This window comes from Poecilia mexicana, unplaced genomic scaffold (genome assembly GCF_051168715.1).
Source record: "Poecilia mexicana isolate PSO_F unplaced genomic scaffold, ASM5116871v1 scaffold_22, whole genome shotgun sequence".
Classification (NCBI taxonomy): Eukaryota; Metazoa; Chordata; class Actinopteri; order Cyprinodontiformes; family Poeciliidae; genus Poecilia; species Poecilia mexicana.
Genome location: NW_028263391.1, coordinates 678,015 through 696,323, shown reverse-complemented (window position 1 = coordinate 696,323; position 18,309 = coordinate 678,015). Strand labels below are relative to the sequence as shown.

Sequence of the window (18,309 nt, the reverse complement as noted above, 5' to 3'; positions counted from 1 at the left end):
ACGTGGCGCACATCTGAGTCTGTGGGGGTCAAAGGGCACCCAAAGCTTAAATCTTATTGGTCCGTTTGCTTTTGTTCATTTGGCGGTTTGGCGCTTTGTCTGTAAGCTAAAACTGAATGAGCGCAGTTTGAACCTCCCGTAGTTCTAGGAGCGGTTCGGATGCCGGTTGAGCTTTTTACCGTGTTCGGTTCTGACGGGTCACCGGTTCTGAGCTTCTTTGATGTTTCCCAAACCGGAGAGTTAGCGGGTCACCCGTTAGCTGACATCTGCCGCTCCTACTTAGGGTCACGCTAAGACTGCGGGTTAAACAATTTAATCTAGTTGAAACGTTTCCTAAAAGAGTAAAAACTGAACATTGTTGCTTCACCTTCTCCTCTGGACGTCTGACACCAGAACCGGGGATCAACATCCTCCTCTTTCCGTGGATCACAGGTCAGCTTCGCTTCCATGTCTTTATTTGTATTTAGCATCGTTTGTGTGAAAAAAAAAAAAGGCTTCGCTGCTTTAGTGGTTTAAGTTTGCGCTGGTTTTGTGCGATGCGCACATGATGCGCTCTTACAGGTCAGGTGCAGGGATCGTTTTGTGCTACCTTACAATCTGTCGGACATTTTTTTCTCGACATCTGGTGTCAGCCAGCAGATGTCTCTGCACAATGTGTTAATAGTAAAGAGGGTTGGATAAAAATATACAATAACTTTTCTTTTTTTATTTAAAGGAAAATCTCACAGTGCGTCCAACAGCTGCAATAATCCGGACTGTCAGTCACTTGTGGGAAATTTAGAATCACACAGAAAAGCTAAGAAAGGGAATCAAACTTAAAACTGAACTAAGAACTTCTGATCACATAATAAATTAACCATAGCTGCCATGGTAATAATTACTGATAACTATTGTGAATACTCCCTAACATTAATATGATTAGACGGCATGTATTATTGTTATAAAGGGTGAGCCAAGGAAAGTAGCCCTTCCTGTTGCTCTGGACCCGTGAAGTCGCTCCCAGGCTGCAAAAGGTTGGTGACCCCTGACCTAGGAGTATATGAGGAACAGACTGCCAGCACTTGGATGCCTGAGTGTTTGCCAATTATGGTGCTTTCCGCCCCTCTGAGTCAGCTCTCTGAGTTTCTCTGAGATGATTTCTAGTAATATTTTCCTGTTGCCTCAATCTCAGATGTTTCCTCATGACGCCGCGTATTTTACCCACTGGTTGCCTGAGTCCCTCTCCGCCTCTGCTGAAGAATTGTTGACAGTTCCTGGTTTTACAGCTGGCAGTCGGATCGCTCCTCGCCTCTCCTTTCAAGAACTTACCTGTCCACCCTCCAACGTGGCCTCTACTATCTACCTCCAAATAACTTGCCGTCTGGACCTCACACTGGAACCTGGATCATCTCAAGAACCCCTACAAAGAGACCACAACCCTGGAGACCCCAGTAATTCCCCCCTGGCGGAAACACATCATCACACCAAGTAAGGTCAGTCAATTTTTCCTCTGAAGTTCATTTGTCCAATATCCCTTCAACTCACCATCTCTCTCCCTTTGTCTTCAGAGTACCAACAACTCAGACTTACATCCACAGGACAAGAACCACACAATTTCATATTTTGTCATTGTCAAAAATTTTTTTTTCCATATTTGTTAAAGCTGTCGCCAAGTTGTGACAGTTTGCTATGAGAGAGATAATCTGTAAAAAGATCAATCTCCACCTCCTCCCATACTACTACTGTAGTAGTACTCTAGTACCTAAAGTAATGCACTGTTCCAGCCAAAAAACAGAACCAGGAGGATGGTCTTAGTGCTGTCAATCATCCTCATTCACTCACTGCTAAATGTGCTAATGGTGGAAAAACTTATCGTTACAGGAAAGTAGTTCATCTGCCATCATAGGCAGTTTTGCTAACTAAACTGAGCATTCACAACAGGCTATGCTAGCTGTAGCATGGCACAGAGCAAGGGGAGTGAGGAGGAGCAGCCACATGAGATTGTGATTGACAGCCCTAAAACCCGCCTCCTGCCTCCTAGCACTGGGAAAAGGCAAAGGAAATACATTTTTCACAGATTATCTCCCATGGCATACTGTCACAACAAAATGACAGTTTTAACAAATATGTAAAAAAAAAAAAAATGTTACATCCTGCAGTTTTAATTTCACTTAGGAAAGAGCAGAGCTTTCCTAAGTGAAATTAGGAATGCTTTTCTAATTAGAAAGGATGTGGGCTAGAGCTGCTGCTGACTGACTCATCTGTTGTTGTAAGATCCCTTTCACAGCAGCATCCTTTGCAATATGTTTTCAGTTCTTAACTGTTGGAATGAAGTGGCTGAAAATGTTTTTGTTATAGTTCTATTTGATCTCAGCTTCAAATGGTGATTAAATTTTCTCTCATATCTTGACTTTCTAGTGAGTTTCTTGGTAGTAAAAGGTGGTAAAAGGTACAGGTACAAGTTAAATATGAATATGTTGGTAATTTTTTTCTTTTAATAATAATAATAAATTTAATTTATAACACACTTTTCATTAATAAAAATCTCAAAGTGCTACATGGTGGAGCTAAAAACAAATCAAATCAACAATAAAAATAATGACAGTCATTTAAAAGTGGAGTAGGTTTGTCTAAAAAGAAAAGTTTTCAAGTCGGTTTTAAAATCGGACGATAATTGCAGGGCTCTCAAATAGTCTGGGAGAGAGTTCCATAGATGAGGAGCAGCCACAGCAAATGCCCGATTACCCATAGCTCTTAGCCTTGATTGAGGAAGATGGAGAAGATTACAGGCTTGGGATCGTAAGAATCTAGAAGTTGAATGTGAAATAAGGAGGTCCTTCAAATAATCCGGTGAGGTTCCATATAGACAGTGATGAGTGATAAGTGCAATTTTATATTGAATCCTATAAGTTACAGGAAGTCAGTAAAGCTTGTAAAGAGTAGGTGAGATGTGATCAAATTTACGAGCTCTCACTAGCATCCTGGCAGCCTGAACATACTGAAGCCTCTGAAGGTGTTTTCTGTGGACTCCAATAAACAGCGAGTTACAGTAATCGAGCCTGGGAGAGACAAAGGGATGGATGAGGGTCTCAGGATCAGAACGGGAGAGAGATTAACGAATTTTGGAAATATTGCAAAGATGAAAAAACAGGTTTGAAACAGGTGCTTAATGTGATTTTCAAATGTGAGATGAGAGTCCATTGAAACTCCAAGGTTTGTAACAATGGAGGAAATGAGAATGTATGGTCCAGAGAATGAAATACTCGTCAGAGTCAAGGATTGAACCTGGCAAGGCATTCCGATCGATATGGCCTCAGTTTTGGAACAGTTTAACTGAAGAAAGTTATGGTTCATCCAAGTCTTAATCTCCTCCAGGCAGGATGTTAGCGCAGTAAGTGAAGGTGATCCTGTTCTAATGTAAAGTTGTAAATCGTCTGCATAACAGTGGAATGAAATGTTATGCCGATTAATAATTTTACCTAAAGGCAGCATGTAAAGAGAAAAAAAGCATAGGCCCTAGAACTGAGCCCTGTGGGACACCACAGGACACACTAACAGCCTGGGACTTGGAGTTGCCAAGGCAGACACATTCCAGCCTATCAGAAAGAAAAGATTGAAACCAATACAGGACAGATTCACCCAGACTGACTTCCGCATGAAGACGATGTAGGAGAATGTTTTGGTTCAGTGTCAAATGCAGCAGTGAGATCAAGGAGGACAAGAATGGAAGTACCGCCAGTATCAGCAGAAAATGAGAGCATCATTAGTAACTCTTAGCAGCACAGTCTCAGTACTATGAGCAGGATGGAACCCAGACTGAAATTTGTCATACAGAGAATTTCTTTGAAGGTGGCGCTGGAGTTGGGCAGTAACTGCCTTTTCCAGCACTTTAGGAAGAAAAGGAAGATGAGAAATAGGATGATAATTGGAAAAGGAATCAAGGATCCAAATGGGTTTTTTGTTTAGAAGGGGTTTAATGATGGCAGTTTTAAGAGACAGAGGGACATGGCCGGATTTCAGGGATTTATGTATAATTAGAGTAATTAATGGGCTTATCACAGTGCAATTTGATTTTATAAGTGAGGAGGGAAAAGGATCAAGTGCACAGAAAGAAGGTTTCATTCCCTTAAGGAAAATCTCTACCTCGCTTTGAGCAACGTCATCAAAGCTCAAAGCAGTTCAACCCAAAAGGCACAGAAGCAGAGGCCAGTCGGGAATGGGAGATACCAAGAAACTGGGATCTGATTGAATTGACTTTGTTTTTGAAAAATAACAGAAACAAATTGCATTTTTGAGTCATATCTTCAGCATACATTTGTTTGTGGGGATTAAAGAGGTGATGTAGAAAAAAACGGCTTAGAGTTTCCCAGACAGCTATTGATAATGTTGGAATAATTCTTGGACCGCGCTTTCCTGAGGGAAAAGGCCTACTCTTTCTGATGTTCCCTGTATGCCTGTTTATGAACAGAGAGACTGGATGATCTTACACGTCTCTCAATGGCACGACCAGTGGTTTTCATATTCCGCAGCTCACTAGTATACCAAGGGGATGAACGGGAGAAAGACACCAGTCTCGACTTAAGAGGAGCACGGAGCTCCAAAAGCTCCTGGAGAGATTGATTGTAATAGTCCACAGAATCACTTACTGATAGGTGACTAACAACAGAGAGAGTGAAGGTCAGAGGACACAGCCTCAGTGGAAATGTTTTTCTGATCACGGAACTGAATAAAACGTTTTGTGTCCGGAAGAGACAAACTAGAGGGAATTTCTAATTAGATGACACTATGGTCAGAAACACCCAGATCATAAACAGATAAGTTCCTATATTAAGAACTGGATAGAGAAACACTTTACAAATGTGAAAAATTGGGTGCAGTTGATTATGTTTCTTGGTAACTTTGAAATCAACTTAATAAATCCAAACAAAGATACAGAGGATTTCATTAACACCTTGTACAGTATTAGCTTATTTCCAAAAATCACAAGACCCACTAGAACAGGGGTCTCAAACTCCAGTCCTCAAGGGCTGCTGTCCTGCAGTTTTTAGATGTGCCACAGATACAAAACACTGGAATCAAATGGCTTCATTACCTCCTCCTTGTTGTGTAAATAAGTTACCCAGAGTCCTGCCAATTACCTAATTTTTCCATTCGGGTATTCCATAAGTTGCAGTGCAGTTACCCTCCAGGACTGGAGTTTGACACCTGTGCACCATTATAACAATTCACAGTGCCACATTGCTTGACAATGTCTTTCCAAATGATTTAGAAAGCAAATTACAAAGTGGATTATTAATAAATGACATCAGTGATCAAGACTGATGAATGTATAGAAGCAAAACTGGAAATTAATATACAAAGAAAAGGATGTTGATAAGGCTTATGAGGAGTTTTTGAGAGCATTTATGATTCTTTATAACAAGTTGTTATCATAGAGTTGTTATCGTTTTTACAGTGTTTTTTACACTGTAAAAAACAGAGGCACAAAAATAATCAATGGGACCTCAAAACATTTCTGGAACCTTTTTGGCCCCCTGACCTCTGCAACCCTATTCCTATATTATGCAAAATCACAGATAAGCAGTTAAAACTATGCTGAATATAGTGCAGTATTAGTTTATGTAAGATTTGAGAGTCTCACCTGCCTGATGCCAAGCCGATAGGCCACAATTCGATCCACAGAATTGGGCTCCATCTGAGTCCATTGAAGTTTGAAGCCGTAGACTTGAGGTCTGGTCTGCCACAGAGCATTGTAGGTATCATGATAAAACTCTGGTCTGTAGGCTTTCCCTGAGGAGATGTAGGGGTTATGGATCAGAGAGGGGAACAAATAGAGACACCAGTTAAACAAGAAGACACAAAAAATGTATGAAAAAACATTTGGGCATTGTTGAATTTAAAAAACCCAGCCTACCATCTATTTTCAGTGTGACATTAACACAGCTGTGGTGGATCTGTTAGATTCAAGGTTCTCTAGTGGGATGCATTTTAAACAGGTTATCACTTCTGAACTTACATTAAGATGTACTTTGTTGATCTCAATTTGAAAATTGTTATCAGCCGTTTCTGGCATGAGTGGCAGTGAATGCGTCTGCTGCTCCCCAGCTTTTTTCAAGTCTTTTTGGTAATTTTATTGTTTGAAGACTTTGCCTTTTCTACATACATGCCAGTCATGTATTAATTCAGTCTCTTATTCACTAAGCTACCTAGCACCCGTCTCTGTTTTGTTTGAACAAAGATGATCAGTTTACCTGCTGCCACCATGTCTCTGGCAACTATTTGGTGCTGCTATGTGTGTACTAGCTTGACGTAATGTCCTGTTTGTCCTATTTGACAGTGACAGCATTGCTGCAGTACTCTGCTGTTGACCTTTATAAGATCTTCTTACATATGCATGGGTCACCACCATTATTTCTGTTTCTACACGACAACATTATCCATCTGCCCCATCGGAAATACTCATCGATCTTCGGATGTAATGGTTCCAACTCCATTAAATCTAAATCTAATAACTCCTGAGAGTTAACTGATTTGCTCTAACTGAAGGAGGAACAGTTTATTCTGATCTCTCTTGTCCTTGCTGATAATTCTACCTGTGAGTTATTTTAAAGACAGTTTTTATAGTTAAAATTACATTATTGACATCATAACTGGATTACTTCAAACCTAAGGACTGTGGGATTTTTTTTTTACTTTTTACAAGATGCCTCTGGTCGACACCGAGAACAACAGCAACAAAGACTCCAATCAGTAGAAACAAAGATTCATTTTCTGGAGAGGACTACTGAGCTCGGGTTCCACCCAGGTTCAACCCTCCACATATCAGGAACAACCTAATCCAAAACAAACTGACAGAACATCAACTGGAGTCAGAGTGACTGGCCCCCACTCCTTCATTGAAGTCACAAAACACCTCTGAAGAAATGTCTTCTCCAGGAGCAGAGTTTGTCAAATGTACAGATGTACAGATGTAAATTTATTCTCCTTCTTGGTGATCATACAGCAGACTTTACTTCATCTAAGCCACATGGCTCTGACTCCCATGAGGATTCACCATTCTGCGTTTCTAAGGTCTGAAATCTGGGGTCCAGCCTTTTTTTTTTTTACATCTGTCTTCCTCCAGAATGCGTCTGGCCCCCCAGTGCAATGAATCATGACATTGCATGTCCAGATCACAACAAGAAAATTCACAAAAAAAGAAAAGTAAAATACAGTCAAACCTCACACTGATCCCCACTCTAAAGCAACCTTGATGTCAGGAACTATCTGCCACCAACTCACTTAAAATGGCTCTTTTAAATATAAGATTTGTATTAGCTGAAGGTCTATTCATAAATGATATGTTCTTGACAGAAACATGGTTGGATGACAAAACTGAATCACCTGTACTAATCTAATCACCGTCTCTTAGTTACAATTTGTCAAGTGAGTGTAGAAAACAAAAAAGGAGGAGGGGTGGTCTCCATATCTAATAATTTAATCAATTCTTATGATATCCTCTTAGGTCATTTGACCTCTTTTGAATATTTAGGTATTCAGGTAAAAGACTGTAAATGAAGTTAAACACTAACTTTATGTGAAACTCCAACATATGTAGAAAATTTCTTTATTGACTTTAATTAACTTTTATCTCTTATTTACATAAGTCGCTGTATCTCTTATATACAGCAACTTCAACATCCAGCAATTATTGGATGTTGAAGTGTATTTTACACTTCAAACAGTGTAAAAAACACATTTTGACAGGAAATAAGAGTCTAATTCAGCACATTAACCAAGCAAAGCACAATCAAGTTCACACACTGGACCTCATTATCAGTAAGGGTGTGGATATTTCCAATGTCACTGTAACTGATCTCACAGTGATCATTTCACTGTAACCTTTGAAAGCACACTCAAAATTGACTTGCTTAGCCAAACAGCTACTATCACAAAATGTTCTTTCATAGAAAACACAGCACAAACTTTCAATCAAATCTGATCTGCCACCGTTCCCTCAAGCTGTAGCCACAGGCATAATTCCCAGGGGGTCAGGGGAGTCCAGACCCTCCCAATCTTGAAAAAATCTAGAATTGTTCCACCCAAAGAAATCATGAAAGAAACCAATATAAAAAAGGAAATAGAAACAAAGAATGGTGTAAATCTGCCATTCATCTAAGAAAAAAATAAGAATTAATTTTTAGGCTCCCCTACCCCACTATTGTTAGAACTGCTGAAATGTGGAGCTAACTGTTAGCTGCGGCTCTGCAGTACTAACAAAAAAACCTCCTGTAAGTAAATACTTAAAGCAAAAGACATGTAACATGTTTTATTTACTTTCACTGCTCAATAGGAAGAAACACACTGACAATAAACAGTTCGTTATTTCATTACTTTGGCTGAATCTTGATAAACTGCCACTTTATGCTTTGGAAATCAAAACTAGCAAAACTGCTACATTGCTTTCATAGACTTAGCTCCTTTTTCTGTCAAGGTAGCCAATATTTCAATTATATTTAACTCTCTAACTCTTACTTTAATAAGAGTTTGAAACGGGAGGCAGCGGCTGAGCGTTAGCACTGGCCGACAGTTCTGTATGGGAACCGAGACCAGCTGGCAGTAAAACAAAGTATGCCTTTATTTCTTACCATCTTCAATGTTGAGCCTTTAAAACCACAAAATAAAATCTGAATATTTGTCTAGAAAAATCTGGTTCTGACCTTTAAGTTTAAGTTATACTTCCCAGAAATTCAATTCCTACATATTTATATGTTTTAACATGACCCTCCACCCCCTGAAAAAAAAGAAGTTTAAGTTATCATTTAAATAACACATGATTTGTATTGAGAACCACTGCAAGAAATCAATATTTATGAGGAATTTTATTAAGTGGAGTTACTTATTACGACTTGTTTTTATTTAGAGCCTCAAGTTTTTGTAAAGGTGTAGCAGAGAGTAGATGAATCAAACTCATATCTAAGCAACAGTTTGACTTCTATGGGTCTCAACAGGTTTACTGAGAAAAACACTTTGGTTATTCATTGCTACTTACTAGTCATTTTTGAAGGTGCAGCTTGAACGAACACACACACGCACACATATTTGTGTTGCTATCTTTGTGGGGAGTTTCCATTGACTTCCATTCATTTCTACAGCCTAAACCTTACCTTTACCCTTTTCCTAACCCTAACCATGACATACCTAACCCTAACCAAAACTCAATTCATACCTTAGCCCTAACTCTGACCCCTGACCCAAAAACAGGGTTTCCCCTTGTGGGGACCAGGCTCCGGTCTCCACAAGGAGCAATTGGTCCCCACAACGTAGTATATGTCAGGAAAATCGTCCCCACAAGGTATTACAAACAAACGCACACACACACACGCACGCACGCACGCACACACACAAAAAAATTAACCATATTTTACTATAACTTTGCTGACCCCCCGAAAATTGCTATTAAAAATTTTCCCCCAATAATGAGATGGGATTTATGCCCTTGGCTGTAGCGATGTAAATGAGTTATGTCTTGATATCTAAAATTTCATATATCAATTCCATTGTTCCCAATAAAGTGAAGGTCATGTCTTGTAGGAACAAGTCTCTGTGGAGAAATGCGCAAACAAATCTGCAAGACAACTTCGACATAGGGCTGAACGTAAATGATGTAAAACTCTTTTTCATGTTTATTATGAAATCTGAATAGAAAGATTGTGTAGCTACCACTCTACACTAAGACATGCAAGGGAAATGGTCTTTGTTCTTTCTTTCATAAGCAAAAACATTAACAATGCTCAAGCCTTATTTGGAACAGTTGACATGCTCACAAATCCTCCTATGACATTACCACTTGAACTTCAATCTAACTGGGCCTGCATTGAATTTGCCAACTTCTTTGTAGAGAAAATAAAAAAACTTAAGAGGATTAATGTACACATCCACACTAAATCCAATACCAATGATATACCCAGACAAAACAAATGCATAAAAAAAATCACTAAATGTCAACTACTTAACTAAAAAAGCTTAGAAGAAATTATAGATCAAATTAAAGCTCCGCGGAGCCTCAAGTGGCCCTCGCAGCCAAGCGCCGCTCAGGCCTATAGCCACCGCGGGGGTTCCAGCACCGCCTCGTGCCAGCCACCGCTGACGCTCGTGCGCCTGTCCACCAGGCAATCCGCTTTGATGTCTTCAGCAGCGCTCCCTGGCGATGCACCAAAAATCTGGATCAGATTGGGCCATGATACAGCTGTTTTATTGACCTACGGGGCGCAGTGGAGTCAAATTACAATTAAAACTTTATTGGCCTCCTTAGAGGTTCACAAGTGTTAATCATAAAAAGTCTGGTGCAAATCGGATGATGCGTGTGTGAATAAGAGACGATCGTATGAATATGGCGAGGGACTGCCATTTGGCCACGCCCCCACGGGTCAGTAGAGTTCATCATGACAGAGTTCACCATCATATAATTTTATGTCAGTCTGCACAGGATTAAACCCATATGAATTAGAGTTAAAGTAAGACATACAGTAGAAAAAACAGGTGACTTCCTGTCGGAAGTGGGCGGGGCTAAGGTGATGTCATCAATTGGCCACCTAAATGTGATGAGGGCTGGTATGAGTCTGATGCAGCTCTGACCTGGCATTTGGAAGTTATTTCACATTCATGTTTCATGGTGAATAGTCAAAGTTTGGGACTTAGCCACGCCTATATGCTTTGACATACAAAAATTCCTGTGATAACTTTGCACCTTTAATGTCTCAACTCTCTGCTGACTGAGTTTGAAGTCTGTATCTCGAAAGCTGTAGGAGGAGTTAGATCAGATGTGACGTCTATGAAAAACAGTAAATGCCGGCTTTTGATCCAAAATGGCCGACTTCCTGTTGAGTTTGCACCATGGCTCCAAGAGACTTTTTGTAGGTCCTGACATTATGCACATGTGTACCAAGATTCATATTTCTAGGTTGAAGCATGGCTTGGGGCTGATTATTTAAAAAATTCTAGGGGGTTCTGTAGAGAAATTAGGCCACGCCCATCAACGGCTGTTATGGATTCCTGTTCGGGGATGATGCATCCTAGTGAGTTTGGTGCAGCTGGGCAGAAGCATGTGGAATCTAGAGCCAAGAGTATGGCGGTGGCGTGACCTCTGCTTCGCCGTGCTGCCACGGCCACACCCTCTACAGAATAAAAGTATATAATTACCTCCTTTTTTCTTTAGTTCACCTGTTTTATTTTAGTAAAACTAATCTAATTTAATTAGGCCAGTCTCTTTTCCTCTAGGTTATTTTAGTTGGATTAATTTAAGTTAGTTAGACCAGTCTCTTTTACCTAGGTTGCACCTATTGTAGGATTCCTATTTTTTCTCTGTCAGTTAACTCAATTTCCTTTCTTTTGCAGGTAAGGAAATACCTTCAAACACAATTCAATCAAAGTGGACCACAATTATTCAAATTACATTCAGGGACATAAACATATGATAATCAAAGTATTGCACTTTAAATTCAAGTTCAAGTCCAAATGTAAGTTCAGGTGCTCAGTTCAATGAAAAATCTCCGTTTTATTCAGTCCAAAAAAAGAGAAGATAATAATTCAATAAGTTCTCTATCCTTTTCAGTTCAGTTTGAACTAGTTCCTGATATTTTTACCTCTTTGGTAGTGAATTACCCCACGCAGGAGAGTCCCTCCCTGATACGATGGAGAAGATCAATTGAAGGTCTAGGTCTTGCTCGCCATCTTGAATCCCGTCTGTTAATTTGCACGTCGGATATGGCAGATCAATGCTCGCTCTGACCGAACTTCCAACCGATCAAAAAAACCTTACCTGTTTAACGGGCCACAAACACAACAGAACTCTTTTTAAATTCTCAAATTATACAAATAAATTAGTCTTCATAAACTCAATATATTAACTGGATAACAGTTTATGATGGAGCATTTCTTCGCAAACAGCTACATTTTTAGCGTTAGCTCTCCGCCAAAAGGAAAAGTACAACACGGTGAAAATGTAAAAAAATGAACACAAAACTCACCAAAACCGATGTAACTTAGTTGTCAGTTTCTGACCAGGTAAATTATGTTTTCTCAACTATAATATCGACTTTTTCCGTTAATTAATCAACCCTCTTTTCCTCCGATTCCTCCTCTGTTGTATCCGTCAGGTTTGTGCACTGCAGCGTCACCCAGGGACTCTCACGCGGGTTTCTTAAAGGGGCAGCAACGTTATTTTCAGTTCACAGACTTTTAATCAGCTATTTATTCCTATTTATGTCAGATTTTAACATGGGCAACTATTTATTCCTATTTATGTCAGATTTTAACATGGGCAAGTATTTATTCCTATTTATGTCAGATTTTAGCGTTGGTTACATTAACCTAGGGTGCGCTGTGGAGTCTAATTACAATTTGGTGCTCCTCTCGTCTTTAGTGGTTAATAAAGTTCATACATGTCCAGTTTTGTTCCAGTTGGATCTTATATCAACATACATCATCACATAAACATAAATTTTCTTTTTGAATGACAAACTATTCCCAACAATACAATCAAGATCACTTGTTAAACATAGGCCATGTCAACATAATATTCAAATGTATATATTACTTCTGTTTTTTGCATTACAATAGAAATATTCACTAATTTGGATGAAAATTTATAGTATATAAATCATCAATCACTGAATAGAAACTACATTAGAAATTTTACAATAGAGGTAAAGACCACTCCACATATGACAAACATATTAATGAGGAAACGGAGTTCTAAGAAAAAATATATGTATTTTGTATCACACTTTTGTATAATTTCTTTTTTCCTTTTTAGCCTGTGAACCAGGACGCCTCAGAAGTCATTGGCATTTTCCCAGTCTTACCAGCAGACTGAAACACGAGTATCTCTTCATCAATTATAAAAAAATGATCAGAATCATTTCTATCAAAGAAAAACATTGTGTTCTTTATTCAGAAATGCCCCAAAACAATTAATCACATCAAAATTTAGAAACTCTGTCTTTAGTCATTTTTTATTCCCTTTTTTTATTTTCAAATATATTAATGTGTGTGACAAGATGTTTCAATGTAATTTACAATATGTTCTAGAACTGGACTTTTTGAAGTTCGGTCCATTTTCTTGTATTAGTTTACTGGCACATAGGTAACATTCAATATGGCGGACGAATTGCAGCCACGGGCCTATCCGCTCCATGATGTTTGGAGATAGCCATACGGTAAAGTCAAGTTGAAGATTATATTTATAGTTTCTTTCTCTTACCACAGCAATCATTTATTAATAATCACAAAATAAACACTGAGGCTAGAAGCATAACACTAAAACAGACTGAATGTTTTGCTATTTCTCTTGAAAATATTTTAGTGCTTATTTTTTGTTGCGTTGTTTTCAGTTGCTATGGCAACGAGCCTCATTGTAGATAAGCTTATACAGAGACTGAGAAAGACATGGTTTGAGGCTCATGTCGTAAGGGTTAAAGCTAAAGTGGGTGTTATTAATTCAGGAAGTCTTGTCATTTATCATGAAGTTTATCCAGTTAAATTTGGGAAAGGGGGTGCGTATTTCTCTTAGTACCGCCCATTTGATCTTTGGACTTATATATTCTTAGAGTCTCGACGGACATTTTCTTTTTCTTCTTCAACAACAAAACAAGTAGATATTATATTATATTATTTGAAGAACAAGCTAAAGTTTTTATTGTATATTGTCATTCTAATTGTTATTATTTATATATGTTGTTCTTCATAGACTATGGCAAGTTATTCGCCTTTTAAATTGCCGAAATTGACGGACCCGGAGCTGAAAGACGTCCAGAACGCTGCACAACTAGCTTGTGTAAGTATAGTAGTTTTTAACAAATTTTAAATAAGTATTGCGTTTGGAAGTTTTTGTAGTTCGATTGATAGTTATTGTTTTTGGATATAAAACATTCCTTTTAAGTTAGAGAATGCCGTAAATTTCGTCAAATGCTAACTACGAATGTTAAACGGAGGGGGAGGGAGTGCCTTCATTAGACTACGGGGTAGATTAAGGCAAGTTGAGGGGATAAAATAAATGCAAGACATTTCGAATTTCAAGCATCATGTGCGTTTAGTATTAACATAGGTTTAAATCGGTTTTATGTAACACTCATTTAATTTCAAATGAAGTAGTTAAATTCTTTATTGATATAGCTTAAATATACTATTACAATATTTTTTAAGGCATTTATGAGAGCACAATTTACTCCTCCGCTGTAACCTTTCTAAACATCACCAAGACAGTAAATCTTATTTAAATATTTATATGTAATAAATTATTTTTGTTTTAGTGTAATTTTTATAACAAAAAGTCAAGCAAGAGAGAAGACCTATTAAAACAGAAAACAGTTCCTGTGGCATGAGTGTGCATTGCCTGCTCATAGAGTTAGCCGTTTTTTTCCTTGGATTGGAAGCTCTTTTTTTTTTATCTTAGAATTACTAACTTTATGTTATTCCTATATCAATTTTATACAGAACAGATTTTGTAGTTTGCATATTTGTGTCGTCTGTTGTTGTTTTCAGCAGTTACAGCTGTTTAATCCGTTAACGTGTCGTAAACAATTTTTCCCAGTGTAACCTGGTTGTAATTCTCTTTTGTTATAATTACACAAAATGTCTTTTTGATTATTTGTCTTGTTCCTTATCTTAATGAAGCACCTCTGTCATTGTTTTAACCGTGTTACTTTAAGATTGAAGCCCCTCCCTTTTATTTCTTCTTCTGTGGTATTGTCTTTAAATTGTTTGTGCCCCTTAGCCCCTCCCCTTTTGTCATGTTGTCCTGCGGGAGAGGTGTGTGCGTTTTATTTTTCCATCTAAATACATTCAGTTCATTTATAGATCTATTAAGTTAATTTTTGTTATATACTTTTGTTTTGTGTAGGACTTGGAGTGGGCAGCCTTTAACACGATTGTTTTGTCTGTATTCTCGTCAGAAATAAACCGAGAATCATCTTTTAAAAAATAAACTGCGTCACGGCCTGTTCACTCAATAACCAGCACAACGCAGAAAAGGATCTGGTTACACGAGCTGCTTTTAAATGTAACATGAGCCCTCGCGCAGGGCTTTATACCGGTACTGCTAGAGATTTTCTTTTTCAATCCAGAGGTATGCAAGAGCTGCTCAAATTATATAAACAAATCAGCATAATGCAAAGATATTTGCACAGTTTCCTGCGAAACTAACCGACTCAGTTAAGTAATGGTTGATGCAGGTAATTTTAGCTAAATTAAGTCTAGCTAATATTAAATCAGCATCTCTAGGCTACTGATGTTCTCTATGTTCAACTTCGTAGATAAATTTTCCTCTCTACCCAATCCCTACCTCAAAATAAATTTATACCGTGCTAAAGTCATCTTTAGTTGGGGCTGAATCAATATTAAAATTATTAAATTGTTGTAGATGAATTAGTAATATTTCTAAATAGTATATTTTATTTTAATTTAATATAATTTTATGTAATTAATATTTTATTTATGTAGAAGTTTCACCGGTGGTTTTGGTGAAGTTTTCATATTAATGTAATTCTTTTAGTGATAGAAATTTAAAATAGTAACCTTTTTTACTACAATATTATTTTGTATTTTATTGAGGGTACCTGTTCATGTAACATACTTATAACTTTGGTGGTGTGATTCATGTAATATATACTGTTTTGCACATTATGGTATCTTTGTTTTTGTATTCCTCATTAATTTAAATGGATTACAATGTTTCTTGATAGCACAGTCTGACATTTTTCCCTTGTTTGTTTTGGATTTCTTTTGTCGAATTTCACCTGGTCCAAATTTTTTAAATTTTACTGCATTGTATTATAATAGTCTCCCAATGGTTTAGCATTATCAAAGAGGAATTGTGCTAAATCTTAAATTCTTGTTCATTAGTCCAAAATTATGTTAATTGACAATTTTTAATTAAGGAAGAAAAATAAAGTATCTTTCAAAATGTTATTTAATTCAGATTATGTATTCTTAGAAAATTGTTGTAGATTTTTGTCAACTTAAACTATTTCAAAATTATTTTTACTTTTCACATATCCAAAATAATCTTATTATTATGATGTATGATGTAACATTTATAATGCTTTCTTTTGTTTTAGTCACATGCAAGATTTTTTTTTGTTTTTTTATCCCACATCATTTTACCAAGTGATTTATTTATTTATTGCATATTTTACTAAAGTTACTTTCCTTTTTGTTTTTACAACTGTGGAGTCAGTTGTTTTTTTAATATGCAACTTTTCTTACGAAAAATAAATTTGAAATAAGCTAGTTTTAAAATTTAACATGTTTTGATTGAAATAGCCTAATTATAGTTTTTAATTTTATAAATTATTCTGGCCTATTTACCTTTATTTTACCTGTAGTTAAGGCAGATTCTTTGCCAAGGTCTTTTATCTTGGCAAAGATAAAAGACCAAATATCAGAGAGCCAGAGAAGAAGAATGGTGAGAACCTTCAAGTACAACCCACAGACCACCTCCAAAGACCTACAGCATGATCTTGCTGAGGATGGTGTCACCGTACATTCTTCAACAATTCAGCGCACTTTTTACTTTTTTGTAGAATATACATTTTTATAAATCAAGAATTCCAGATAGTTACAGAAAATCACATTTATGTTAAAGTTGGTTGCCATAAAACATAACATTCTTCAGGCAACTGTTTGGACAGCTTAATGGCAGCACAGAGTAATTTACAGTTATTTTTTTAATTTAGATATTAAAAATGTAATTAGAAATAGCTATAAGTAGTTTCAGATGTTTTAAAGAAAAGTTTATATTTTTCTAGTCAAAATGCATTTTAGATATCTGTTTTTATTCTTTTCATCATTAACATTAAATCAGACTAGATATCTAGTCTAACTATTCGAATGTAATTACAATTAAAGCTCCGCGGAGCCTCAAGCGGCCCTCGCAGCCAAGCGCCGCTCAAGCCTATAGCCACCGCGGATGTTCCAGCACCGCCTCCCGCCGGCCACCGCCGACGCTCGCGCGCCGTCCTCCACGCGATCCGCTTCGATGTCTTCGGCAGCGTTCACTGGCCATGCACCCAAAATCTGGAGCAGATTGGGCCATGTGGCAAGGAGATACAGCTGTTTGATTAACCTAGGGGGCGCAGTGGAGTCAAATTGCAATTAAACTGTATTGGGCTCCTCAGAGGTTCACAAGTTTCACTCATAAAAAGTCTGGTGCAAATAGGATGATGCGTTTGTGAATAAGAGACGATCATATGCATATGGCGAGGGACAGCCATTTTGCCACTCCCCCACGGGTCAGTAGGCATTGACAGAGTTCATCATCATGTCATGTTATGTCAGTCTGCACAGGGTTGGAATCCATGACACACCAACATGTTTTAGAGTGTAAAAGTAAGACATACAGTATAAAAAACAGGTGACTTCCTGTCGGAAGTGGGCGGGGCTAAGGTGATGTCATCAATCGACCACCTAACTGTGATGAGGGCTGGTCTATAATGAGACATAGAAAGTCTGTTGCAGCTGTGACCTGGCATTAGGAAGTAATTTCACATTCATGTTTCATGATGTATATTCAAAGTTTGGGACTTAGCCACGCCCCCACGGGTCAGTAGAGTTCATCACGGCAGAGTTCATCATCATTTCATTTCATGTCAGTCTGCACAGGATGAAACCCATAAGAATTAGAGAGAAAAAGTAAGACATACAGTAGAAAAAACAGGTCACTTCCTGTCGGAAGTGGGCGGGGCAAGGGTGATGTCATCAATCGACCACATAACTGTGATGAGGGCTTATCTATAATGAGACATAGAAAGTCTGATGCAGCTCTGACCTGGCATTTGGAAGTTATTTCACATTCATGTTTCATGGTGTATAGTCAAAGTTTGGGACTTAGCCACGCCCCCACGGGTCAGTAGAGTTCATCATGGGAGAGTTCATCATCATGTCATTTCATGTCAGCCTGCACAGGATGAAACCCATAAGAATTAGAGAGTAAAAGTAAGACATACAATTGAAGAAAGAGGTTACTTCCTGTCGGAAGTGGGCGGGGCTAGGGTGATGTCATCAATCGACCACCTAACTATGATGAAGGCTGGTCTATAATGAGACATAGAAAGTCTGATGCAGCTCTGACCTGGCATTTGGAAATTATTTCACATTCATGTTTCATGCTGTATAGTCAAAGTTTGGGACTTAGCCACGCCCCCACGGGTCAGTCGAGTTCATCATGGGAGAGTTCATCATCATATCATGTCATGTCAGCCTACACCGGATGAAACCCATATGACTTAGAGTGTAAAAGTAAGACATACAGTATAAAAAACAGGTGACTTCCTGTCGGAAGTGGGCGGGGCT

At 38.0% G+C, this 18,309-nt stretch overlaps 1 protein-coding gene across 1 annotated transcript in view; it reads right to left on the bottom strand.

The window, feature by feature from the left end:
• The window catches only part of LOC106932337 (MAM domain-containing glycosylphosphatidylinositol anchor protein 2-like), a 331,489-nt gene that overhangs the window by 70,546 nt on the left and 242,634 nt on the right, over positions 1-18,309 (bottom strand). Inside the window, exon 10 of the mRNA XM_088002677.1 lies at positions 5,621-5,769. Coding sequence (XP_087858803.1) covers positions 5,621-5,769 — 149 coding nt within the window. The remainder of the gene's footprint in view (positions 1-5,620; positions 5,770-18,309) is intronic.